This window comes from Lissotriton helveticus, chromosome 5_1, assembly GCF_964261635.1.
Source record: "Lissotriton helveticus chromosome 5_1, aLisHel1.1, whole genome shotgun sequence".
Taxonomy (NCBI): domain Eukaryota; kingdom Metazoa; phylum Chordata; class Amphibia; order Caudata; family Salamandridae; genus Lissotriton; species Lissotriton helveticus.
Window position 1 is genome coordinate 1,279,568,617 of NC_136065.1, and position 27,911 is coordinate 1,279,596,527.

The 27,911-nt window shown below is 44.9% G+C and overlaps 1 protein-coding gene across 1 annotated transcript in view; it reads right to left on the reverse strand.

The window, feature by feature from the left end:
* The window catches only part of IPO9 (importin 9), a 514,800-nt gene that overhangs the window by 326,437 nt on the left and 160,452 nt on the right, over positions 1–27,911 (reverse strand). Inside the window, exons 8-10 of the mRNA XM_078644100.1 lie at positions 9,315–9,434; positions 4,166–4,266; positions 2,149–2,207 (exon numbers count right to left, since the gene is read on the reverse strand). Of these exons, the coding sequence (XP_078500226.1) occupies positions 2,149–2,207; positions 4,166–4,266; positions 9,315–9,434 (280 nt within the window). The remainder of the gene's footprint in view (positions 1–2,148; positions 2,208–4,165; positions 4,267–9,314; positions 9,435–27,911) is intronic.

Genomic DNA, 27,911 nt, shown 5'->3' on the forward strand with positions numbered 1-27,911 from the left:
AGGCACAGGTTACAGACCTCGAGGAGGTCGGTGTGGGGAAACTTCGACCCACATTGAGGACACCTTTTAAATGGCGTCCTTTCCATTAGCTGGAGTCGAGGACTAGTTGGGCCCGAAGGCCGTATTCGACGACCAGAATGGACATCCTTGGAGTCGAAGAGTTATGTCGACTAGAAAACGCCTTGTAGAGTATTTTCTTGATGCCGATGAAGATTGCGCGTCGACGGTTAATCGGTTCCAACACGGAGCGCTGGAACCACATCCGAGCCCGGTGGCGGAAAAAAACTATCTGGGGATGGAGCCGATGCCCATGCGCAGTATCACCCAAGGGAGGAGTCACCTATCCCGTGACTTCCAAAGACTCTCTACAAGAAAAACAACCTGCAAACATCCGGGCCCAACACTAGGTGGCCATCTATGCACAGTGTGCAATCTGCAGCTCATATGCCTCGAACATGTGCATTCAGAGGCAGGGGGCTTAAAAGACCCAGCCTCCTTTGGTATATGAATCTGGTTTCCCTCAGAAGGATACCACCCCCTCTGACCAAGGCCTCTTTGGCGCCTGGACAGGCAGGAAAATTAGTAGTCAGAGAGGTGTCTTCACCATCAGGCTTGTTCCACACCTTAGATGGGTTACTTGATTAGGACACAACATTTCAGATTCTGACATCTTTGTGATGGCATAATTAGGAACACTGGGACAGTGTTATGCCCACTTCCCACAAGAAGTGGTCATTTAGGGGGCGTAGTGAACCAGGGGAAAGTAGCCCATTGGCTACTACCCTACACTCCCCTAATGCCACTAAATTTAGTATTTAGGGGAGCCTCAGCAATCAGGAAATAAGATCCTGTTGACGTAAAAGAAAACAGACAATGAAGAATTGCAAAAGCAATACCAGAAGACCAGCAAATGAGTTGGTGCCAACCCTGCCGGTCAGTCTGCTGTCCTTGACAATTGCACCAAAGACGACTCGTCCTATAGCTGCCAGTGCCTCCAAAAGCCTGGGCAGCCTTCAACTAAGACCCAGGAATTCCAGTGGAGTAGCAGAACTGCTCCCCTGCATCCCCAGTAGAGCTGCAAGGATTCAAGACAGCCAGACACCCACCATGGCAAGCACCACTGCACCGGTGCCCCTTAGCCCGAGCAACGGTACCAGTGGGGTCCCCAGACACTCCAGATTCTTAGCACACCTTCGGTTTACCAGCTGTGGACTTCCCAAAGCCATCCTGCTGGATCCCTCCTCTAATGCAACTGTCGCCAGTGACAGAAACCCAATTGTCTCAGAATACCTCTGCATCCGGCCCGAAGAGAACCAAAGGTGTCCCCACATCCCTCAGCATTGTGAGACCTGGGCCCCCCTGTTAGTTCAGCAGGACTGTCATCCCCCCACCCCCCAATCTAAACCTGCAGCTTCTTTGTGACAGGATTAATCCCTATTGACTTCAACTGGGCACCTGACTGGAATTGCACCTCAGCACCCTAGTGCCACTGGAGGTGACCTGCTAGTGCTGCCTTGGACCTTGCTCCATTTCACTTTAAGTCCAGGAGATTGGTCTTGTAACTCACTATGAAGAACTTGTATGCAGTGTTTGTTTTTCCTCAATAGGATAACATTGCTGCGACTGAAAATTGCACGAAGTGTAAACTTTTGAAACCTGCAAATATTTCTCTCTCAAAACATACTTACCTGATCGTATTGATTTGGTTGCCTAAATGTATATAAATATATGTTTTATTTTTATAAACTGGAGTGGATCTCCTTATTAAGTTGTGTGTACCACTTATGGACTGTGTTATGTACTGCAGATATGTAACACTCCTCTCCGATAAGCCTAAGGCTGCTCGACCACACTACACACTGAGAACACCTTCGGATGAGAACGCACTTTAGGAGAACCCAGAGTAATATTAAAATATTCATGAAACAACAGTCTATTTAGAAGTCTATACTCTCAGTTTTAAATGTAAACAAACATTCTCTAAAACACTACCAAGGTGTGGAGAGAAACACCACCAAGAGGGAAAAGAAACAAGAACACAAACATATCATGAAAACAAGCACTAACTTATACAATATACTAGGACCTTCAAGTCCAGGGCTGGGCAAAAGCAAATACATTGCAAAGATTAATATAAGTAAGACTCACCATCAGAATCAACAGGATCTTCCACCTCTTCCGTGTAGTTTACTTCCGTTCTCACATAAGTGCGAGCCGTTAAAGAAAACAGTCTTAATTGAATTATTATCCAGTACATTTGTGGAAATTATGCAATTTGTCAGTAGTTGGGCTGAAACAATGTGTCTGCAGCATCCAACTGGTAGTGCTACTTTGTGTAGATTCTGCGTACATGAATTATGCTAGAAATCTCAGTTTTAATGATGGTTTTAGTCTCATGGTTTTATATTAACTCTTAAGAACCAAGGCCCTGTTTGGTAAATGAGAACTTTACATAAACTGTGTACTTTACAGAACACAAGGTTTATTCTTGGAGGGCAGGGCCTTCTTTAATAGTACACCTCCCAAGAAGCACCGGCTTGTAGGCGGACCAGCCAAGAGGCATTCTTTTACACTATAAGAGATTTAGAGAAGCACAATCACGAGCCAGAAGGGAATTACCAGGAAGTAAAGATTGCTCAAATAAGAAAATCTCAAGAAGCACCATCTTATACGATTTGCAAATTCACATGAATTAAAATGAAGAACAAATTGAAAGCAGAAGAGAAGGTGTCATCTTATAACAGAAGGAGACTCATAGAAAGCTCATCCTTCTAGCAAAATAGGCTCCATTACCCGTGCCCGAATTTGTAATGTAAATACGGTGCTCATGTAAAGCGCTCCAATACCTTCGGGTCGAGTTTGCGCTATATAAAATATGCAAAAAACAAAACAAAAAAATAAATAAAGGAGGCAGGTCTGAGAGGAAATGGAAAGGAGAGAACATATATGGGGCCAGTGTGTATATAAGGGGTGGGTGACCGCGTGGATGGGCCCAGACAGAGATCAGGGTAAAATGCTGGATTTGCGTGAGAGAGAGTCTATAGGCGGTCTACAAACTTTGGCAACTTGGACATTTCTAAGAATGGTTGCAGACTTCTCTGATTTATCGAGCCTTAGACCTTCCTAAAAAGGACCTCAGTCACCTGCTGATTAAAAACATAGCGAAAACAATTAATTAACCTGTGGATTGTTTGGTTAGCACCATTAATGATCATAGAGAATCAATATACGTACAGCAGTATACATTTTGTAATTTCCTATGTTTTGTTGAGATTGTATCATCGAGCTACTTTATATCTAAGCTGTGGAGAAGCTTTTGCTGTTGGCAAGAATGGATCCCAAATGAAAGTTAGGTATTTAATGATTTGTTTAAAACAGAATCTAAAATTACTTCATGTAAGAATGTTGATATGTTTCTAAAGCAGGTATTCTCTAATGAAATACCATATTCAGTCTGTCACAACTGCCAATAAGTGTCCATAATGAAATTAATCTTTCAAACTCTTTTCAGAATCTTACTGGGGTCAGCTGCAGGTGTGTCGTCCGACAATGATAAGCCTAGGTTACCCACTGCCTTTGGATCGCCCTAAATGAGACTACCTTTCTACGAGGTACTAAAAACAGCATAAAGTAATGTTAGTATCAACATTTTAAGCACTCCTGGTGGTCTTTGATTCACTTGTGTCAGAGAAGTCTGCCTGGATCACATCATTACATTCAAAATACATCCCTCTAAATATTAAGCACCAAGAACCCCATTTAATCACTAAATACTAGTTATCTTCTCGAACTAGTCCAAGAAGACTCAGACACCACAGTCATCAATAAATGGCGACTAATTGAGCAACATGCCTGCTTTCATTATTTAGTTTGTCAAAGTCACCCTCCTAACTAAGTAGGCCTCTACGTTCTCCCCACCCACCCTATTTCTTAAAGGTGAACTCTAAACACTGGTGCCTAAACAGATGTAACTCACCGACAGAACCAGAATAGACCATGTTGTCTCAAGTGGTACAGTGATACCTCTGGCAGAGGTCTCAACTGACCAGGGCAGGGTTGAGAAAGCACTAAACATACAGAGTACAGGACTCAAGAAAGAAAAGAAAAAGATCAGGAATCAAATGTGAGAAAGTCAAGAAGTTCCTTTTTTTTTTTAAAAGGGTATAAGGCAGCACTTTCTGTCAGGGTATTCCATACAATCGGCAATATCTGCTGCATGGAAGACACCATATGCTTTGGGAAGTTCTTCACCAGGGCAGTCACAGCCTGCAAGACAGAATGACAAGTAAAGCGTGAATAATAATATCACAACCAAATAAATGCTCCTTCAGACACCAACACACACCATCACGGAATTCTCTCTCAGGAAGACATTCGAGGAGCTTGCTCACTTGGCCACACACAATACAAGTCTATACTCATCCTCCCTTCTTTTTTTTTTTAAAAAAACAAGAAATTACCAATTCACAAGGAGAAAGAACAATAACATTCACAGCACTATGAAAACAGAGAATACAACTGACTTTTCTAACAGTCAGAACTCACTACAGCAATTTCTTAAATCTCCATCAGGATGAAATTATACATAGGTGAGTTGTGGGAAAGGCATATCACTAGGAGTACAAGAATTACTATGACAAGAACTTCACGTTATTAGGCTCACTCCCTCACTGTGTGGAAGGCTTCAAGCAAAAAATAGAAGATCACAGCTGCTATGACCAACACCAACCTATTTAAAGAGGTTTGCTAACATGGCCTATTCAGAAGGTGTGCTTTGCAGACCTAATCCAGTTAAGGATTACATAATGTGCAAGTTTGCTGATCTGATAGTTACATAGATCAACCTACTCTTTTTCTCTATGCACTTCTGCTACATTTTACCCGCTGTGGTTTATCATCCTTGCTAGTCTTTAGCCCCTCCTTCTCTACATAAAGAGATTATTTGCATTTTTTTTTTACACCCAGGTTATTTGGATGGATGTGGTTTCCAGGCCCTGGTGTTGTCATTCAAATCACCTGTTATTTGTGCACACGTTTTTCTCTACTCGTACCACGCTCTTGCTCTTTGCATGTTCAGGGATGAACCCCACCTGTCAGGTAGCCATAGGAACAATGTACTCACTGCAAAATCGCTGTTGAAGGGAAATCTATGTTGATGCCTTTTTAAAGACTCTGAAAGCCACCCTCGTCATTGCACATTTATTTTCACTACTTTATTTTTAAAATTACCAACACTCTCACAGTACATTACACTTTATCAACTCCAGACTGCCTGGCTAGCAAGCTCAAGTTTAAACCCAATCCTTCTCATCTCCTTCCCTTGCACTATTTTGGGTAGAGACCAAAACCCCAAATGCACTGATCCTACACACAATGGAGAACCTGTGAAGGAGTAGTTCGGGTCCTGTTCTAAACAAATCATCAGGGGCAAATACCACCTCTCCCCATCAATAATTCCTACCCCATTTACTTGTGCAATGGGGTCACAGGACAGGAGGCTGGCTGCATTACGGGTCAGGTGACCCAAGGGTCAATCATAAAATGCAGTGATAATACGCATCTAGTACTATGTGGTACCACAGTCCAAACCTACAGGAATATTAGTAAGGATAATTGATCCACTGTGTTATGAATTGCTACAATGTGTGTTATGCTGCCTCACGAAGAATGATGCAATGTAGGTGGACATTTTGTGGAACTGCGTTGCCCAATGAAACCTTTCATTTTGAGGGAACAAACTCCAGGGCTCTTGTGAAATCAGCTTTACAATTGCCATATTCTCTGAAGAACTGAACTCTCCATGGAGAACTTGGAATACAGCCCTACTCTTTCACAAAACGACAACCAAAAATAGGTGAAGGATGGTCAATGAACATCAACCACAACAAGAACCATAAGAACATGATAGACATGTAACTGTCACATCGACCATGAAAAAATTAAAGCGAGTCAGCAACACTCCAAGCACTGAGATCATAAAAAGGGAAGGCATAACCACAGCAGCACCAAAATCTAAGCACTGCCAGTGCACAAGAGGCTCAGGAGCCAGAGGAGTGCATGCAACATCCAAGAGCTTAAAATAAACGCTCTAACCCCCGATATACAAGGTCATGTATCCACACATGCCCGAAGAGGAAACCCTGGTAAGCATGAAAGGGCAGAGTGTAACGAAGCGAATTCTTATAACCTGGAACTACTACCATTTGTTATAGTAATATTAGAACATAGTGCTTCTAAATGCAGAAAGGAGCTTCATGCAACTAACAGAAAATGGAACAAATTCACAAAATCCTTTAACGTAAATGTAAACGTTCAGAAATTATGCAGTAAATAACCGGGTCATCAAGTCCTTCCTAAAAGACATCAAGTCCGACGCGTTTTTAAGGGTGTAAAGCAGACGATTCCAAAATGTGGCTGTGATGTTTAAGAAGCTTTTACCACTCCAGCTTGATACACGTGGTTTGGGGACCTCCACTAGCATGTGTGAGGAGGATCTCAAATTTCTGATCGGGTTATACCCGCGGAAGTGGGCAATCAAATAAGCGGGTCCCTGATGCAGTGCCTTAAAGGCGGTGCAGAGGGCCTTACAATTAATCTGCTTTTCCATTGGAGGCTAATGTAGAGCTTTGAGGGCCAACTTGGCCGAGGAATATTTTGGGATACCAAAGAGCAAACAGGAAGCAAAGTTCTGCATCTTTATCCCGATCAGAAGGCAGTTACAATAGTCAAGCCTTGACAAGACTAATGCAGAAACCACCGTTTTTTGTAGGTCTGACGGTATGTATGGAAATATCTTCCTCAGAATCTTCAATGTATAGCAGGCGGATGAAGTGATCGCTTTCACATGATGGGAAAAGGGCAAGGTGGCGTCAAAAATGACTCGCAGACTCTTTGCCTTAGTGGCAGGGTGGGGGGTGGGGGCAGCTCCGAGAGCTACCAATATGAGGGCAAGATGGATGGATCTCTGCCAAAAAGGAGAACCTCAGGCTTTTTAGAGTACAACTTAAGGCAGTTCTCAGACATCCAGCCGCTCACCTGTCGCATGCCAGCATAAAAGTTGGAGATTTAATTTGGTGTTGCAGCAGCTCATGAAACATCCATTTGAGCCTGTTCATAAAGTAGACTTAAAGTCCCTCTCATGGAAATCAGAGCTTTTAGTGATCCTCACCTCTGCTCGGAGAGTCAGTGAAATACATGTTTTCACTATCAAGCAACCGTATTTGAAATTCACCAATGTCCATGTCCTTCTCAGAACTAATCCAACATTTATTCCTAAAGTTCCCTCTACATTGCATTTTAATGAGCCCGTTATATTGCGATCTTTCTTTCCTAATCCAAATTCGTCTGCTGAAAAATCCTTGCATACCTTGGATGTCAAAATGTGTCTAAAACTTTACATTTCACATACTGTGTCCATCAGAAAATCCAATCAATTATTTATTTCCTATGGTGGTCGAGAACCAAGAACAGCTGTGACGAAGCCCACTATTGCAAGGTGGATTGCATCTACTATTCAATTCTGTCATTCTAAAGCAGGACATCTGTTATATATGAGACCCAATGTTCACTCTACAAGTGCAGTATCCTCATCTACTGTTTTTTTGCTGGACTACCTTTGGAAAAGATTTGACGTACTGCAACCTGGAAGAATGTTCACACATTTAGACGGCATTACTTTCTTGATCTGGCTATAGAGGTTGAATCAGCAGTGGGTTAAGCAGTGTTGCGAAATCTTCTTAAATATGGTAAGCCTCTGTAAGGAGGTGATTATATCTTTACAAATTGTTATGTTCATTATTAGATATGTTATTTTGATACATATGTTATGAATTGACCAGTATTGGGTTGGCAATGGGTACTGCATTATTGTATTAGTTTTACAAGGTATCTATTGTTGTTTCTTATGATACCCACCATCCACTATACAACCAAGTATGGTTTACTGCTAGCTATTCTGATTCTAAGCATGTGAATCTATTAAAGATACTGGATAAGAAAATGAGTTACTTACCTGTAACTCTTATCCAGTATTGGTACCTTTCATCGATTCACATGCAACCCCACCCTCCTCCCCGGAGAGGCTTACCTTATCATTATGGCATACTTACTGTCACTTGTGCTACGAAAATCTGAGGGCTTTGCCTCTCTGTGGAAGGTATTAAGATGGTGCTGCAGCCTGATTGGCTATGTTCCAAGTTTGGTTCTTTTCACAAAAGGTCTGAGATACGCTAATGTAATGACTTTGCGGTCCATAGTAGCCTATAGTGTAATGTTATTATGACTATAATGTATGTGTTTTATTATACCGCGAGACTCCCACCTTGTCAGCAGGGATGATTCTAAGCATGTGAATCTTTGAAATATACCCCAATACTGGATAACTACATCATCCATGGGTACTTGGAGAAAAGGCATAAGTATCATGACCCATCAATAAAGTCAGTCAGTAGTCTAAACATCCTAAAAAAACAGCACTTCTTTTCTTTGCTGCATAGAAGCCAGATGCACGTCATTTCTTGAGTAGTGGTATGTTACTGTTGTGGTGCATATTATGGATAGTTAATAAAGGGTACAACAAAAAACAAAGCATGTGTCCAATGTGGGAGGGGTGGTTTGAGCAAATTCTTTCAAGGTTTTGCTTGCAGTCAATGTTGTGCGCTATGATGTTTTTAGGTCGAGCATTCAAGACCTCTTTTATATACTTTAGTATACACTTGTGTGTTTGTACTTTGTGGGCTCTGGAGATCAGCCCTAGGACTTGTCTGCTTCTGCTTACTTTTTTTCTGTTTAACGGTCTCTATTTAACTGTCTTGATAGAAAAAGACTAGTGGAGGTCAGTAAAATACCAGATTCATTTTTAGCATTCTCTAGATTCCAATCAAAAGAAATTGTCTTCCACGAGCACCCGTAGACAATAATATTTTTTTCAGATCTTGTATTTTCAGTGATATGACCACCGAAGGCTCTGGTTTTATATTAAAAAGAGAGCGTCAGACTATATGATTTCCCACTGAAAGGCAATATTTATCTAAATGTGTTCCCATACCTAGTGTGTCACGCAGTTTGGTGCTCACTTTCCCTCCATGTTAAAGAACAGTAGATGTTTCAGCACCCAGGCTAATGTGCTGCATAGCAAAATACATATGAGGTCCCAAAGGCGAGAGCGATTGTACTGCAAAAGCTTGTTTAAACATGTAATTGGAGTTAATGTTCTGAAAGTTGCAGGGTCGTCATGAGGCACCCGACAGAACATACAAAACAAAAGATGAGGCATGAAAAAGCCGCTTGAACCTTCAAAGACAATGCTTTGTTACCTTTAGAACCTCCATTTTAAGCCCACTATCTGCAGTGGGCCCGTCCGGCATCCGGAGGCACTGGACAAAGGCTTCAGTGAACTGCTGCACCACAGGGAAGATGAGAGCCTTGGCTGCACCCTGATTAGGAGTGACAGAAACGGATTATTAAAGGCACATTCCATCTAAAACTATTATCTTACAACTAGCAGTGCAGGTAGAACAAAATAAATGTTTTAACCACCGGCAACATACAAACATTAACAGAAAAGAAAAAAATATGCGAAGCAGTAAATTAACAAATGGGAAGTTAAACACAGATATGAGTGATGTGGTAATACAATGCAATCATTTATTCTGCTTTTCTGACTATGAGAACCTTAACCAGCAAAATGGGCAGCTGTTTTATGACAGTTTGGGTTGAGATCACTAGTTCCAGGCACAAATGGAGATCTGCTCAGTCATATACCTGGACATGCCCGACTGTCTTGCTCCACAAAAGGAAAACTATCACTATCAAGAGACCTATGTATTTCTGCTTCAGTTAAATTAAACTTATGAGTAATAATGTTTGTGGGAAGTCAATTTATGTGTCAATTTGATGCTATAATCCTAGTATGCGAAAACCAGCGTTGCTATTATTCACATTTAACGTAATCTTGCTTCAAAAATGTATTAAATATACATGCATTCAGAATAAAAACAATTAATACAAAAACACTCATGTAGGAAACTAACCAAATTAATATCCTCCTTAATATACATCGGATTCACATTGACAGACAAGATCTTTCCATATCCTCAAATTTGTGACAAAAGAGTTGTAGGAGACTAGTGGTGGTGCACACTTACTAAAGTGAAGCACCTAGACTTAATGCAGACAACCCATAGGGCGATTTTAGTGGTCTTAGACAGCCAATAGAAAACTCTCTATGTGGTAGCTGTGGAGAGCAGCCTCCAGGCTTACTTAGCCCAGAAGGAGTGTTAAACAACTTGTTTCACCAGAACTAATCATATAGTGTAAATTAAACGAAAAAGAACCACTCAGTGTAATTATAATAATAAGTTTATTTAAAGACTTCCAAAACACATAGGGGACAAACTGTGTTAATACTTCACAATTAATCAGGGCTCGGTCTCATCTCCTGGTACTTTATGGGAGGGGAGTAAGGCTACCATCCGTTGCTTTGCCAAGGGCCAACTCAAACTTCAACATACGAAACAGGAGGCCCGGCTCACACTTCTGGAGGCCCAGGCTTCCCACCTGGAAGCCCACCCGCCTGGAGAGAATATGGTGGCTCAGGATCGGAAACTGACATTTTTGAGGGATGAGATCAAGCAGGCCTCCATGGAGTCCGCTAGCTGCTATGGAGGTCCTCCGTGGCGCAAGTGTACGGATGGGGAGATAAAAACAGGAAGCTCCTCCAGCACATAGCCACTCATCCTATGGCTAACCGTATTATCCCTGAAGTGACTGACTCCCACCGGGAGACCCATCAGACCCTCGCGGTGGTGGCCCGGTGCTTTGCCTCGTAATATGCCTCTCTATACTCTGCCCAGCTTCCAGACCTCACACTCCCATAGCTCCTCCGGCATGAGAGGGTTTCCCTCCCGCGGCTCAGCGACACTGAGGCAGAGGACCTGGATCTCCTGATTATTCCGGAAGAAATTAACAATGCTATCTCCTGCATGGCTGCGGGTAAGACGCTGGGACCGGACGGACTCCCACAGGAGTTCTATGCGTCCTACTGGGACATGCTGGTCCCCCACCTCCTAGCAATGTATCATGAAGTGGCTTACCGCGGCTCCTTTTGTCCTGAAACAGACCTGGCCACTATCGTAGTGATTCCTAAGTCTCAACTTCCCTTGGCCCACTGCTCCGATTATCGCCCCATCTCTCTCATTAACGTTTGAACGCGGCCAAGTCGGTCTTGGTCCCCCCTCCATTTGTCGAGAGAATGCTTTGATTGGCAGTCCTCGATTCCTCTTCGCCGGAGTCGTTTAAGTATTTGGAGATCTGGGTGGCCCTCCTTCCCGATCTCGCCTGGTCTCTCAACGTCACTCTTCTTGTGAAACGGGTTTGTGCCGACCTCCTTAAATGGCAAACGCTGCCACTAAACCCTATAATCAGAAAAGCCCTTTTTAAGATCATGGTCCTGCCCTGATTTCTCTATATGCTTCAGAACACACCTCTCTCCTTCTCACGGTCCTGGTTCCGAGAGAATGACGGTTTAGCCACTAAATTCCTGTGGGGAGGTCGGCGACCGAAGTTGGGCCTCCCCCAGTACAGGATACCGCCCTCTGACAGTGGGTTGGGCATGACGAACCTGTATTTATATTATTTAGCGAATCTGCTCATCACAGTGCATGACTGGTTTAATGGTGGCTGGTCGGACCCGGCGTACCGCCTGAAGGTGCATAACTTGGGTTTCTCCCAATATTCAGGGGATGCTCTACGGAAACGCTATCTCCAGTGCTCGGCCCAAGGTCACCCGCGCAGGGTGCTTTTGGCCTGGCAGGCCTCCCTACGCCACACCTACTAGTCGGGCAAATTAACACGATATACCCTTTATGGTGCGGAACGTGCCTCAAGGACGTCGTCGCTCTTTCAGGTTTCAGACCCTAGGATCTCATCGGGATTTCACAACTTAGGGATATCTGGGGCGGGACCCAGGTACGCGATTCCCTGATCTGCAGGCCCGCTTCTTCCTCCACACCTCCCAGTTTTACCATTACCTACAGCTGCACCTGCCCTCCACGCCCACATCTCAGAGGGGATCTACTTAACCGAATATAGCCCACCTGAAGCCCAGGTCATGACTGGTAATCTGGGGACATCTATTGTTCCCTCACGAATAACACCCCCAACTCCCTTTCTCATCTCCGGGATAAGTGGGAGGGTTGGCTTGGCTCCCTGGACGAAGCTGACTGGAGGGATGCACCGATGGCCCTCAAAACTGTTACAGCCTCAGCGCGGCTCCGATTGGTTCAAATATACTACTTACAAGTGGCCTACCTCACGCCACTGCGTCTTCATCGCACTGTGGTCCGACCTCATGCTTCCTGTCCCCGCTGTAGTTGCTCCCAAGCTGACTTTTATCACATGGTATGGTTCTTTCCTATGATCACGCACTACTGGAAGTCAGTGACAGAGGAACTTACGGAGGTCCTGGGTTGGGAGGTTCCCTTGAGCCCAGTGAAGGTTGGAGAGTCACCCCACCCGTGGATACCCCAGGAACCAGGATACTTACACCAGGGAAGCCCGGTGCATAGGTGTGAAGTGACGTCGGAAACCGCCGTATACCACAATGGAGGACTTCAGAAAAGATGCAGCTGGCAAAGGTAAAGGAGTCTGGTGGAATCCAAGGATGAACTCTTAAAGAGGAGTACCTGAAAACAGAGGGGACAGAGTCTATGCCACTCACTAGGGAGCAGGAGGCACAGAAGACCAATGACTACCGATGACGGAAGATGCAGGAGTGATGACTGTGACCTTGTCGCTGCAGCTGTGAGGACCAGGAAACACTGTGGAAGACCAGGAGCTGTAAACGAGCTGTCCCACAACAAAAGTCAAGAACAAGGGGGTTGTTTTCCGGCGGGAGTACCAATATGCCTTTTCTGCAGCTACAGAGGTGGTAAACAAATAAGGTGCGGCGCTGTGACCACCAAGTTCCAGGGGACTCGCTAAAAGCAAGAGAGTCAGAGCATGCCCTGATAAAGCAGGGGAGCCCACTGAAGCCAAAGAAAACCTTCAAGAGGACCCCCAGGCCGAAGGCACAGGAGTCGCAAGAGGACCTCAAACAGCTCACCAAAGATGCAGGCACATGGTGCAGAGGATGCGGTGAGGACGAAGATGTTGGCAAGAAGAGAGGTTGGAGCTTCTTGTAGCCCAAAGATCTCTGGAGGACAGAGTCGACAAGCCTTAGCAACGGCAAGTCGACACGCAGCACAGAGGTTCGGTTCCAGCGGTTCTAAAGTGGGATATTAGCCTTAAACATGCTGAGAAGACCGTGCAGGTCTCAAGGGAGTTGCAAAACCACCACCTGTGTTGCTCATCCTTTCGGAGTCCATAGGACATGAGGAGCAGCAGACTGGTTAGCTTGGTTGCAGTGCCTAAAGATGCAGGGGAGTGACTCCTTCACTTTAAGGGAGATTCCTGGGGCGAGCTCCTCGCCTACAATATCCTTAAGAAACATCCTTCACTTCGACTGGGGACATCTGGATAAGGCACAGGGGCCGTGAGGAAAGACGTCGGACCTAGCGACGGGCCATTAAAACCTCCAACAGCTGCCCCGCTGCCCTGCGTTGATGTGTGGACATCTGAGGCCCTGGAAATAAAAACAAAAGTAAATGCCCGGGCCACAGTGCGCAGCCAACCCGCGACGGTGAACACGTAATGCAGCAGGCCAACTGGGCGGACCCGACTGCAACGCACTTCGGAGCCCGGGACACCGGCTGAGCCCGTGTGGCCTGAGGGGGCAGGTCACACCATCCCTGATCTGCAGGGGCTGCAGAACTAAGCTGTGGGGGAAAACAGAACTCGTCGGAAGACAACGCACGGAGGCCTGCTAAGGACGTACCACTTACACAACCAACTCCCGATCCCTGGGCTGCCGCGCCCCCCTAGCTGCTAGCGCTGGGTCCCTGAGACTCGGCGGGTGGATAGCGGGCTTACCGGAGGAAGCATCGAGCGCTGCCTGAGGTCGCACACCGGGAGAAGGGACAACAGCCACCTGGTACACATGTGAGTACAGAGCTCACGTGGGCCGGGTATCGGAGGAGCCGGAACTGCTCTGACACAATAGCGCTGTGGAGCAAAGCCATAACTCAGCTTTTTACAACAATTAGGCTCCAATAAGAGACACCGGAAGCAACGGCCCATTGAGTAGCACCCCGATCACTGGCAAGACCACACACCATATGGAAAGTTCAGAGACAGGCGGAAGGCCCCCCTGGTAATACGACCATATAAAATAAGCCTGCCAATAATTGCATGTCACGCTCCCCCATACATCTGAATGCACTGGACACTAAATGATCTGTTGTGGCACTTTGGGTTGGTGTCACCGGGACGCTGCGGCAGCGCACTATGTGGGTCTACGAAGCCGGACATCAGAGACTGCGCCTGGGACCCACTGATTGAGAACACAGGCAGTGTTTGTGGAATAAACAAGGGAACAACAGGACAACAGTGGTACAGCGCAGCCCATGAAGTAAACAATAGAAAAGCGCCTGTAGCTGCGAACTAGAGTCGGTGTGGAGAAATAGAAGAGGAACCCAGAGGAGCTGGACGAAGATATACACGCGCTGATATACTGGGTTTCCGCCCTGCTAGTGTGCTCAGACTTGCAGTACTGAATATCCAGTGCCTATAGCATAATCAAGGCTATAAGACAGCCCATACTACTGCTGATTTATGGGGAAACCAGACCGCACCCAACCGAAAATAAACTTTGACCAGGCTAAAAAACAGCAAGAACCTACTACTGATGAACAAGCTTCATCTCAAACTTCACCGGGAGCTACAGGAGGGATAACAAATCTATACTACTATTATAAAGAGAGAACTTTGAACCTTTGAGGCGGGTAAACTCAGGAACCACAGCACCAATCCAAACACCCGATACATTGTTGTGATTGTCAGGGTCTGCAGATGGACATAGGCTATATAAAAAAATAAAATATACGTTCTTTAAAATATTTACGATTAAAAAAAAAAGTAGCCCTTGGAAGTAGCGCCGGCCGCGACGTGCGTGCTGACATCAGGAGCACGGGGAGGAGCGGCGTACAGGAGCGCGAGGAGGAGCGGCGGACATGAGAGCGGTGAGGAGCGGCGGACATGAGAGCGGTGAGAAGCGGCGGCTGAGGTAGGTGAAGCGGCCCATGTGCGGTTCATTGGGGGCCTTGAAAGTGGCGGGTGCGCTCCGGGGGACCCACGGACAACGTCGGGGCGGGCGGGGGCCCTGAAGCCTGAGACAACGTCGGGGCGGGCGGGGGCCCAGAAGCCTGATTGCTCCCGGACAACGTCGGGACGGGCTGCTAGTGATGACATACAATCCATGTTCAATACAATCCAAGCTGCACTAACCAATATCAACGGGAAGATAGACTCCCTGACCTACAGAGTGGACAGGATGTCCGAGCGACTTGACAAACACACAGAATGCATTGATATGGCGGGGCGGAGAATATCTGAGGCAGAAGACTCAAGTGCAACTGGAAGCGCAACAAACTAAGGTAGAGAGGCAACTGGCTGCAATGACGACAAAGACAGAGGATTTGGGAGCCCGGTCGAGGAGAAGCAACATCCGCTTGATGGGAATTTCTGAAACGACAAATACAGGCCCAATGGAACAATACGTCGAAAAGCTGCTGATATCCATGATGGAAGGAGACACCTTTTCGGAGGTGTTTATTGTCGAGAGAGCCCATAGATCTCTGGTGCCTAAACCACCTACTGGGTCCAGACCGCTGCCGATCATTGCCAAAATCCTGAACTACAGAGACCGTGACGCGGCACTGTGCAAAGCCAGGGAACTGGGGAAACTGTCACATGAAGGTAGGGACATCTCCATATACCCGGACTTTACCTATGCGGTGCAAGAAGCGCATAAGAAATTTGCCACCGCAATGCAAAAACTGAGGGAGCAGATTATACCATACGCTATGCTATACCCGGCCAGACTCAAAGTCACAGCTGAAGGTAAAACGTGGATCTTCAATGAACCATTGTAAGTACAGAAATTTCTGCAGCAAAAAGGAAAATTGGGCACATGGAGGAAATCGCCACCAGGTGAACATGGAGAACAATCCACAATGTCAGATGTTGAATGATCTGGATAAACAGACACACATTGGACGCTATGGTGACACCAATCCATGCAGTGGAGAACACTCATATCCAGTTGTCAATGGATGACTAGGACTCGATTACAGGATAACCACTGATATGCAACGCCAGATAAGTTGACAGCCGATAAGATCATATTGTAGTATTAATGTGATATGTAATGTGATGAGGGCATTGTGCGATGATTGAATTGTCGCTGTCTGCACGGTTCCATACACACTGAGGAATATCAATGTTAATTGTTGAAGTGATGTGACTAGGAGGGCGCAGACACATATGGACTAGGCCACAAGCAAAGGGTAGGCAGCTCTGGCCACTGCGCGTGAACCGCACCGATTGTTGTATTCTTCCTGCTTTGTTTTCTTTGAGGGGATATGTTGGTTATAGTTGAATGGGGTGTCTCCACTAGTTTTAGGGTAGAGGAGTGGGAGGGGGGCAATGGGTAAGCAGAAATCTCTGACAAAAGGGGGTGGTGATGGACGGAGCATCAGAACCAATCAAACATTCACACCCAGTCAAAAGATCTGGGTTTGATCCATCACCGTTCTTTAGCCCACTCTGCCACCCCATTTCGGACATGGTTATATGCAAATCAGTCTGACCCTGTGCCTCATGGGAACAGTCCAGCCCGAACTGCCAAGCCATGCATTCCCTGGACCGGAAACAAGCTTCCGAGGACCGGTTTCTGGCATTCCAGCCGTCTTCAGCCCGTCTTGCTTGAATCCAGTGGCAAAGTGCGCAAGGGACTCAAGTCTGAGCATACCCGGCCACAGTTATGGCGGCAAAAAGCGGTACAAAAGGGGGTGGTGATGGACGGAGCATCAGAACCAATCAAACACTCACACCCAGTCAAAAGATCTGGGTTTGATCCATCACCGTTCTTTAGCCCACTCTGCCACCCCAGTTCAGACATGGCTATATGCAAATCAGTCTGACCCCGTGCCTCATGGGAACAGTCGAGCCCGAACTGCCAAGCCATGCCTTCCCTGGACCGGAAACAAGCTTCCGAGGACCTTTTATGCTAGAATGTGGACACAACTGAGTGATCTCCAGCCTGGCACTATCCTCTGGGGAGGCGATTTTAACACTTGTTTAGATCCCGCATTGGATAGATCGACAGGTCTAGATAGATATGGTAAACATTTGGCTAAATTTATACGGGAAGGGATGGCAGTCTGGGACTTAGTGGACATATGGAGACAGCTACACCCGGACAGGAGGGAGGGGACGTGTTTCTCGTCAACACACCTTACGTGGTCCAGACTAGATTACTGGCTAGTAACACAGGATGTATGTACATGGACTATTGAGGTGGTACACTTGCCCAAGACATTGTCCGACCATGCACCGGTTCTAATCAAATTAGATATACCGACGCACACTCCGAGACAATTTACATGGAGACTGAGACAGACAGCATTACAAGATCAGGTATTCCGAGAGGGGCTCCGCCAAGCCATATTAACCTTCTTCGCGCAACACACTGGCTCTGTCCAGAGTACAAGGACCCTCTGGGAGGCGTTTAAAGTCACCATAGGGGGACATTGTATAAGTGCACATGCAGGCTTACTGAAAGATATACAGCGACAGCTAGAGAAAATTGAGACTGACATTATCGAATTGAAGCACAAATTTGAAGAAACTCCGTGTGACATGATATTGGCTGAAATTAGGAAGCACATTGATAAGTATAACGAGTTTGCTGATGATGAGACTAAATACATTTCACGCAAACACATAGCCCGGAACTACGGGGAGGGGGGCAGACCTGGCAGGGCATTATCATATAAAATCAGACCCACTCATACCACGGCATTTATCACGCAGATCCAAGACGCACCGGCCACACTGGAATGCTTCACTAACTATTATACCCAATTGTATACGGCCCAGATAGCAGCCTCCACTCCAGATATATGGGAATATCTGAATGACAGAGTTGGCATGGTAGTCTGACATTCATAGAAAATGTTTTGGCCTCCCTATCTTTCTAAAGAGCAAATAATAGACACATTTAATTATCTTCCCAATAATAAAGCTCCTGGCCTTGATGGACTCCCTGGAGAGTTCTACAAAGAATACCGGGATATACTAGTACCAAATTTCGCAGAAATGCTTGAAGAAGCATATGAAGAAGGCGCATTACCGGACACGCTAAACGAGGCCCTCCTAATAGCACTCCTGAAGCCAGGTAAAGATCCCCAAATGTGCGACTCCTACAGGCCCTTACACCTAATAAATATTGACGTAAAAATCTTAGCTAAAGTAATTGCGAATGGAATACAACCACTTCTATGTAATTTGATACTACCAGACTAATCAGGCTTCATGCCAACGCGGTCTACTACCCACAATCTTCGCACCATATTCTCCCTCTACCACCAATTAGATCCGGATGTGCCAGCAGCTGCTGCTCTCTTGGACGCCGCTAAGGCGTTTGACTCTGTGGAATGGGGCTTTATGTTTGTAACCTTGCGTAAGATGGGGTTCCCCGAACCCTTTTTAAAATGGATCTCCTTACTATATACGATGCCCAAAGCACGAGTTAGGATAAATGGCTCCACATCTGATCCTATAACAATTACACGTGGTACTAGACAAGAATGCCCACTATCACCAATGCTCTTTGCTCTAATACTTGAGCTGCTGGCCTGTAAAATTCGTCAGAAACATTCTGCAACGGCTCTATAATTTGACCTCAGACCGATTGGTATAGCATTGTATGCAGATGACATGGTCCTATACACCACGCATCCGGACAGGAACCTAAACCCGCTCATCAGAGAATGTTAAATATGAAAATTACGCTGGCCTCCGCATAAACTGGGATAAATCGATTGTGATACCACTTACTAAAGTCACGAAGGAACCTGAGCTAGAATTCCCCCTGAACTGGCGCACAGATCCGGTTAAGTACCTAGGGATCTGGTTACACAGAAATCCAGAGATAGTCATTGGGGAAAACTATGGAAAGGCAATGACAAGACTAGAGGACCAGATAGACAGGTGGATAAAATGCCTTTTTCAATGGCCGACAGGATAGCCCTTCAGAAAATGATAATTTTGCCTAGGTTCCTGTTTCTGTTCTGGAACATACCAATCTGGGTGAACAAGTCCTTCTTTGATAGATTATGCTCTGCCCTTCAAAGACTAACATGGGCTGGTAAACAGGCTAGGGCAAGCTGGAGAGTCCTTACGCAACCATATCACCTGGGCGGCTTTGGGGCACCAGACTTTCAATTATACTATCTTTGTGCACAGGCACAACATGTGCACTACTGGATGAAACCACACGCATACATACCACATATCGCATTGAAAAAGGATAGTATTTCCCCCACGCCTCTGACAGCGTTGCTAGCCGACCCAAGTCGCTATTCGCCAGGAGACATGATGCACACGGCCAAGTGCACTTCGAGAGCGTGGCATGCGTTGGCATACAGGGCACACAAACTACCGATATATGCGTGCCAACACCCCAACCTTACAGTAACTGAACAGAATATGCAAGCAACGCTTGCGGAGATGGGACTAAATACCATGGGTCATTTGTTCCCCCATAATACATTCATCTAGTGGACAGACCCCTCCTTATGTGCACACCAGACCCAATGAAAAATGTTCCATACTTAAGGCTACGCACGGCTGTGAGGTCACTATACAACGCGTTTCCGGCTGAGCCCGAACAATTGTCTACACTACAAATTTTGTTAACGGCTCCCTCTCTTTGGTAACACTGCTATACACAGCAGCTCAGGATGAACAGGCGGATAAGCCCGTAGCAACGCGAAGTAGATGGGAAGGTAACTGGGTATCTCAATTGAAGAACAAGACTGGCAATACAGCTGTACACAACTCACGCTTCTTACGTCCCATTGCAACTTACGCATTATACATTTCAAGTTCATTCACCAACTATATTATACATCAACTAAGTTGCACGTACTGGGTCTTAGAGAAACAGATGACTGCCTTAGGTGCAAAGCACCAGGTGCGCACTTCTTACACGCATCATGGTCCTGTCCAAGCCTGCAGGCATACTGGGATGAAGTCACTACCGCACTAACTGCTATGTTATGGGAACAAATCCTTAACACCCCCTTGACATGCATATTGGGAGATAAACTCAAATACGCTAGACGCAGAAAATCCTTGGCGGTAGCTCTACTACTTGCAAAAAGACGCGAAGCGATCAGATAGAGGAGCAAAAGACCGCCCAGACTAAAAGACTGGATTAAAGACATGACCTATTGCAAAGAAACACTAGAGACTTATGCGGAAGACATCCCACTAACTTCAAGACCCAGAGACTTCTGGGAACCACTCGTGCAATACTTGCAGGACAATACAGAATTAGAGACATGAACCAACATTTAACAATGACATAGAGGCTACAGTGCTCGCAGGAGAGACTTTACACAGGACTAGACGGAGTGTGATAAGAGTGGTGATGCCACAGCAGGGAGCTATGTGGTCACATGGGCATAATTTACTGTCAATAGAAATTGATGAGGAGCAAATGTTAATGAGTCTGTACATAACTTATAATGTAACCACTAAGTGTCAAATGTATCAACAAATTTGCTGAATATACGATACTGAATGCCATGTAATTGCTGGTCAGAAGAAATTTTTTTTTTTTTTTTTTAAATTAAAAAAAGGGAGATTCCTTTGGGTATCTGAAGCCCACAGGCCTGGAGAGGAACCTGGATGAAGCACAGACGAAGCAGAAGACTGGAAAGATGACAAGACCAGAAGCAGTAGGAGTCATCCTTGATGCAGTTTCGGTTCCAGGAGAAGTCCAACAAAGTCTAAGGTGTCCAGATGGTTGAAGTGGTTTCCGGTTTGAATCTTACCCCACGACAAATCTGGAGAGCCACCCACGGTAAGCCCTTAAGTACCCTAGGGAAAGGGTTGGGACAATTCGAGGATTCCTCTAGAGAAGGGGCTGGACCGAAGGGAGGATACTCCCAAGTCCTTTATCCAGTTTTCGAGCCAGAGAGGGAGTCAATGGCTCCCTGAACTTCACAAACTGGATTATGCAAGGAGGGCACCAAATATGTCCTTGAAAGCAGTCTGGTGGCACTGACAAGTGCCCCCAGCCCAATGCACTAAGTCCTGTCTGGGATGTGGTCACAACTCCTTTTGGCAGGAAACCCATTGTTCGGCCTTCCCCTGCTCGAGTTCAGCTCAGCAGCAGGAGGGCAGAAACGGGTCTGTGGTCGGCAGCAGCACAAGATTGCTGTTAGACCCTGAAAGGCTAGGACTGGGAATACAGGGTGGCACCACATCGGAACCCCTCAGTACATAAGATCCTACATCTAAAACTGGAATCTGTGTTGGGGTAGGATTCCAACATTTTTTATACCAAACAAGACTGGTTTCGGTGCAGCCAATATATAGTTAGGCCTCTCGGATTGACTTGATGTCCACTATATGTATTAAATGGCTGCCCACACTTACAAAGCCTTAAGAATTAACCCTGGGGTTTGTATAGGGGCCCTGCTCATGCAGGGACACTCACCCACATGTAACCAAGCACCCTGCCCTCAGAACTAAAGAGGCTGCCATAGGGGTGACTTATTTGATTTAAGTGCAGTGGCCTCAGATATAAGGAAACTTATATCTGTTGTAATTGGTGCTGGCACCAACTTACACAGGCTGCAATGGGAGGCCTGTAGTCACAGTTTGAGTGGTCTCTCATAGGTGGCCTAATACATGCTGCAGACCATGGGAGACCCCTCGTGTACCTATGCCCTGGTTACCTTAGTGCCATATACTAGGGACTTACATGGGTACACCAGTAGCCAATTGAGAAGGCACCAAAGTACTTACCATAGTCCAATTTAGGGAGAGAGCACAGAGACTGGGGTCCTGGTTAGCAGACTCCCAGTCAGACTAGTCAGAAAACAGACTGACACCAGCAAAATACGGGGGTAACAATGAAAGCAGATCCTACTTTCCTACAGATGGTCTTTATGAAGAAAAAGGAGCACCAAAACTCATGTCTTTACTGTATATAAATAAAGCATCACAGCAAACCCATACAGCCAACACTTTTTTTTGCAGTGGTGAGCACTTTTTTAGGGCATAATATGAATACCAAATCTTAAAGGCAATACCCAGATTGTCATTAGGTTAAAGTCCAGAGTCTGCTCCTTTCTCAGTACTGATCTCATGCGAAAAGACCCGAACATTATTAACCAGGAGTTAATTTACAATCAGAAGGGTTACCAATTTAGTGGGTGGTAATCTACACAGGGCCACTTCTCAGCAGCATGTTCTAAATATACGTATTAAACTTATTTTTTCCAAATAAAAATAATTCCTGCTGTTTGCCAAGAATAAGCAACAAGATCTAGTACAATCCTGGCTCACCAAGATTAACTTGGACAGTTTCAAACCAAAACTTTCACCCAATGCCAAGTCTCTCGGAATCACAGGAACACATTGCCAAGAATACTATGGCAGCAGTTTACCAGCTCTCTACTTACGAAACTTAAACCATCTCTTCAAGAAGCGACTTCAGAAATGCAGTACAAGTCCATTTACACTTGCATCACAATGGTAACAAAACCCTGTTAGAGGGCCTCTCATACTCAACAATGCCTTCCCTCTGCAGCAGCACACCGCATCCAGGATCTGAAGAAATCTAGCTACATCACCAGCACCCTGATGGAACTCCACTGGCTGCCCTTGCTAGCCCACACCATCCTGAAAACCAACTACATCATCTACAAAGCTATCACCATTACCATCCTTGCACATATGGCAGACAAGCTTAGCATCTCCGGCGGCTCTTGGCACGTTCGCAGTCAGGACATCATTAGATTGGACATAAATAAAAAGTGCAAGAAAGAAAGCAACGGGTCTTTTCCATATGTGCATGGAGGATCTGGAACCACAACCCATTATCCAGAAGAACTACAACAACCCTTCTTCAATTTAGGCAAAACTTGAAGACTAACGTCTTTGAAGAACACAACATCACAATACAGCTATAGTGTCTTGGTTTTAAAACCTGTATACCCGTGCTTCTCAAACTTTTCAAAACCACAATCTGGTTTCTCTGAATAGTTATCATTCATCCATCACCAAGTAAACTGTGTCGCTTTGTTTTGATCCTATTAAAATGTGTTTCCTTCACATTTCAGAATTACATAAAAATATCCTTCATTTTTGATCTTGCAACTGCTTAATTAGTGCAGTTCACATACAGGTATTTACATTTGTTTTGTGTTATAGAAAAATGTCATCTTACATTCTTTCATTTCAACACCGTGTCCCAAAAAGATCGTCACATAATTCATTTTACTTTCTCTGACTGCAAGGAGTTGTTTGTGTAAACAAATCCCCATTTTAAAAAACAGTAAGCAGCAATAAGGCAGAGGACCTAACTTGGCATTTGACCAAATGCAACACAGACAAAATTTAACAGGAAATGTTATCTATTGCTTGGACTTTCTCAACCCACCAACTATCAGCTTGTCGCAACCCAGAGTTTGGGAAACACTGCTGTACAGTGTTCTGCTTCCTTTCCACGAGGTTCAAACTGTTTAAATTAAAAATTAATCATACTGAGAATAGCAAGTTTTTGTACATTCACCATGAAATAAGCTCTCTTGAAGTTTGCAGGAAACGGAACTAACTGTGAAACAGGTAAACAAGGTGAAAAAATAATGAAAACAGAGGACGAGGTTTCTCAAACAAAGCACTAGTCAGTCAATCCGCTTTATTCGGAAAAATAAAAAAGCTACATTAAAAGCATTATATTTCAGATCAAAATATACACAAAAACTATTTACCCAATACTAGCACAGACAAAATATTTAAAAATAGGTCATGTCACAACCAAAACACTAAGCAAAATAACCAAGGGCAAACGGTGGTCCATAATTAGTTGTTTTATTGGGCCCCAACCACCACTTGGCTAGTTACTAATAAAAAAAAGGTCTCTCTTACCTCCTACCTGGACAACCTTCCCATCCCAATATCGCAGAGCTCTGTTTCAGTGTTTCATTCTCATTTCTCGACACTTGCTCACATTACTATCAGTAAACTCTGTTATATTAACTTCGCCTTTGGTTTTTCTTGCTACCTATTCAGCTTTCTCCACCTTATCTCCCTATGCACACATCTACAGTAAATGCAGAACCACCTTACACAGCACTTTGCCAAACCAAACAAGCATTGGCAAAAAACAACAGGTACTGCCTATGCTGTGCAGGATGGTAAAAGTAAAAAAAAAAAAGTTTCAAAATATTGTTTTTTAATAAGCTCTGACGCAGCCAGCTTGGCTGCATCATAGCACTTTTGAGGTCTCACCTAGACAGCGCTCGCGTGGTCTCTTCAAGACGTGTTGTATATACTTTGTAGGCTTACAGCCCGCACATTGCTGTTCATTTGTTACTTCAAGTCCTTGTTTCCAAATGGTTAATCTTTCCTATTTGTCCCTCCTTTTCGTGGGTTGTTCCCTTCCACGAAGCACCACCCCATTACTTGAAGCCTTACACTTATCCCATTTTAACAACTGCTTTAGAAACTTCTTTCTTCTTGGTCTAAGTGCACTTCACACTAACGTTAGTGTTTTAATCTCGCTCCGAGCTTTTCTGTCAAATAGGGCGGTCATTCTTATCTCCTCATATTAGCTGTTCAGCTTTACTGGCTCTTCCCGGTGCTGAGGCCCGGGCCAGGAGCAGTGTAAGATAATAACATATCTTTGTGTAACTGTACCCCATGATATTCTGCAGCTCTTCCAAGTAATTCTAGATGTCCTACATAGTCGTCAGGAGGGGAAGGCTTTGCAGGGTAAAGATATGGGTCGTTATCTGTAGGTGAATCTGTGTGGTAATCGTTCCAGGGGTCTATTGGTAAATTGGTTAGTATCCACATTCTTCCTCTTGAAAGGAATAAAGAAAGGTGCGTCCTCTGACTCAGGTTTGCGTTTCTAGGTGACTTGGTAAGAACATCTCCTGTGTCTGGAATTTTTGGCGCTGAATGTTTCAGTGCAGAGGGAGGCTTTGTTTTTAGCGTCAACGATTTCGTCTCAGACGCGGTTTTTGGCTTCGACCCTGAAGGTTTCCATTCTGTGCCAGATTTCGGCCAACTCGATCCCAAGCTGGAAGGCTTAGAGACGTGTTTCGGTGCCAAGCAAGAGGGCGAGGCGTCAGAATCATCTTGTCGGTGCCTACCGTGGCCCGAAGGCGGGGTGATGGTGGGAGCAAAGCCTTTTGTTTCGGCTGAGTTGGAGTTTGGGCTAAGGGCGTCTGGTACTCACAGTATGTTGACCGATAGAGATAGAGATAATATGTGTCTGTTAAGGGATGGGGTGGCCTTGCCATTGTGCCAATGGCAAAGTCGAACTAGCATTCTAAAACACTGCCCTTCCAGTGTGCAGTGGCAGGCTGGAAGCCATTTTGTACTTTGTCACACAGGGGATGGAACAGATAGTAATGCAACCCTGGGTGAGGACACTGCCTTAAATGCCCTGGGTACCATACACTAGGGAGGTATAAGTAGGTCAGTCCTTGCTAACTGGGGTATCTAATTCAACATGCAATTTGTATAGGGTCAGAACACTGGCACTGAGGTCTGATTAGTAGGCCTCAGTGCACTCTGAGTCAAAAAACAAGCAGCATCAATCCAAAAATGTGGGGTAAAAAAGCAAAGAGGCATTTCCTTACAATTTGTCGTTTTTACTTTTCTATGATTGGACCATAAAAAACACCAAAAGCACCCACATGTAGAATCTAGGAACATTTATAAAATAGAAACACCCATTTCTACAAATAAAGCAAACTCACAATACCGGTGTAAAGGTCATTTTTAGGTTTTCTGTTTTTATTGATCTTACTATACTAATGTATGAACTATATTCCCAAAAATTAATCTTGCTGTCTAGGTCCACAATGGTCAGCCGTACCGACTCATGATTTATTTTTTTTAAAACAGAGAAACTAAAATCAGTTGTATGCATACAGCACAGTGGCAGCCTACTGAAACACACTATGCCTTAACCCCAGAAACTGCACTGTTGTGTGATACGATTCAAGGTCAGCGTTGCAATTTCGTTTTGAAGGACAGATTGAGGATCTGAAAACACTCAATACCTACCATTGTTCTGTGACATGTGGGAGAAATAGATTCTCTCTGAGAAACATAAAAAAAGAGAACAGTAGACCAAATCCCTGCCTTAGAATAGGGAGGTTAAATATGAACGAATACACATAGTCTCTGCAAACAGACTACCTAGGGAGGTTTGGCTCACCAGGTTTAGAGTCCAAATGTACTCTTTAGATGTAGGAGCTGAAGCACAAGAAGCCACTTCACAAAAGTCTAGGACTGAGCCATTTCACATTAGAGCAGCTCAGGCTGCTTTCCTGCAAATGACCAGTTTGCTTTTGATTCACATTACATTCTGCTACAAAATATTTCTGCCTACAATCTGCTTAGTGAAGCCAAGTCAGTGCAAATGACCTTATTAATTGGCTAACAGCAGTTGAGATTTATGCAATTCTAAGTATCTTAAAGCGCTTTTTGCATCTTAGGTTTTGCGAAACCACTCAGCCGAGATATGGCAACCGGGAAGAGGGCGAGAAGCCAGACTGAGATTTACATGAAAATACAAAATAATGCTGGAAAGAAAGAAATGGCAAGCCCTTAAAGTCTAAGTCAACTGCCCACAGTTCAAGCATATTTGTGTGATCCTTTTGCCCTGAAGGGAACCGCTTACCCTTAATAGGCCACTCAGATGGGTTTCCCCAGCCTTCCACCAAAACATCCTTTTCAATGATCTGAGTTGGAGATTTATAAATTGGTATGCCATGAAGCTAGTTCTTCTACATTACAGAACTTGGGACTGACGGAGAGGAGTTCAAGATTTCTTCGCAACAGTTCCCTGTTTTCTAAGATCATGGGTCTTCCAGACAATCTTTAAGTGGCTGCATATGAAATCTTGGATTAAAGCGTTAAAAAAATGCACACGGTCAACCAGTCAAATGTTTGGTAGTTCCTATCTGACAATAACATGTGCTCTGTACGGAGGACACGGACTAATGACGGAATGACATTCTTTATTTGTAGCATTACCCAAAAAAAAAGACTATGGCCTTCATTACGAGTGGCTAAGGGCTAGGGACACGGGGCAGTCTCAATGCTGGACCATTTATTTTTCTCAGTACATCCTGCTCTGGAATCAACAGGTGCAGAAACTCTGGGGTTTGCTGACCCAGGTCTTTGTGCGAAGATGCTCCCAGACCCCGCATGTGCTTTGAAAACATCATGAGGAACAGCAAACAGTCCCTGATCATCAGCTTTGCTCTCCCCCAACACCTCACAACCAACTACAAGCACATGTCAGAACATCTCCTGCACATATTTACCTCTGATTGAAACAGGTAGAAAATGTGTGCATATTTGGGCCAGTTATTTTACATGCAGAACTATACCCAGCATTTCGGGGTCCCCATGATAATCCCCATTCCTGGGAAAATAACTTCTAATTCCTTGATTTGGGGTGTGGGATACCAGTGAAAACCAGAGATTTACAGACCCAATACTTGAAGTAGTGAGGACGTTGTCTGCAGATTCTACAGCACCTTGTGACTAGAGTCAGTATTAAGCAACCAGTCACTTAGCTAAGAATAAATTATGATGCCATTGTGCCACTGCAACATTTGCTAACATGGCCATGCACTTGCAGAACGTTTGGGCTGATTTCAAGCGGACAGGAAGGTTAATTTAATACAAGTAGTTCTTTCCTATTCTCG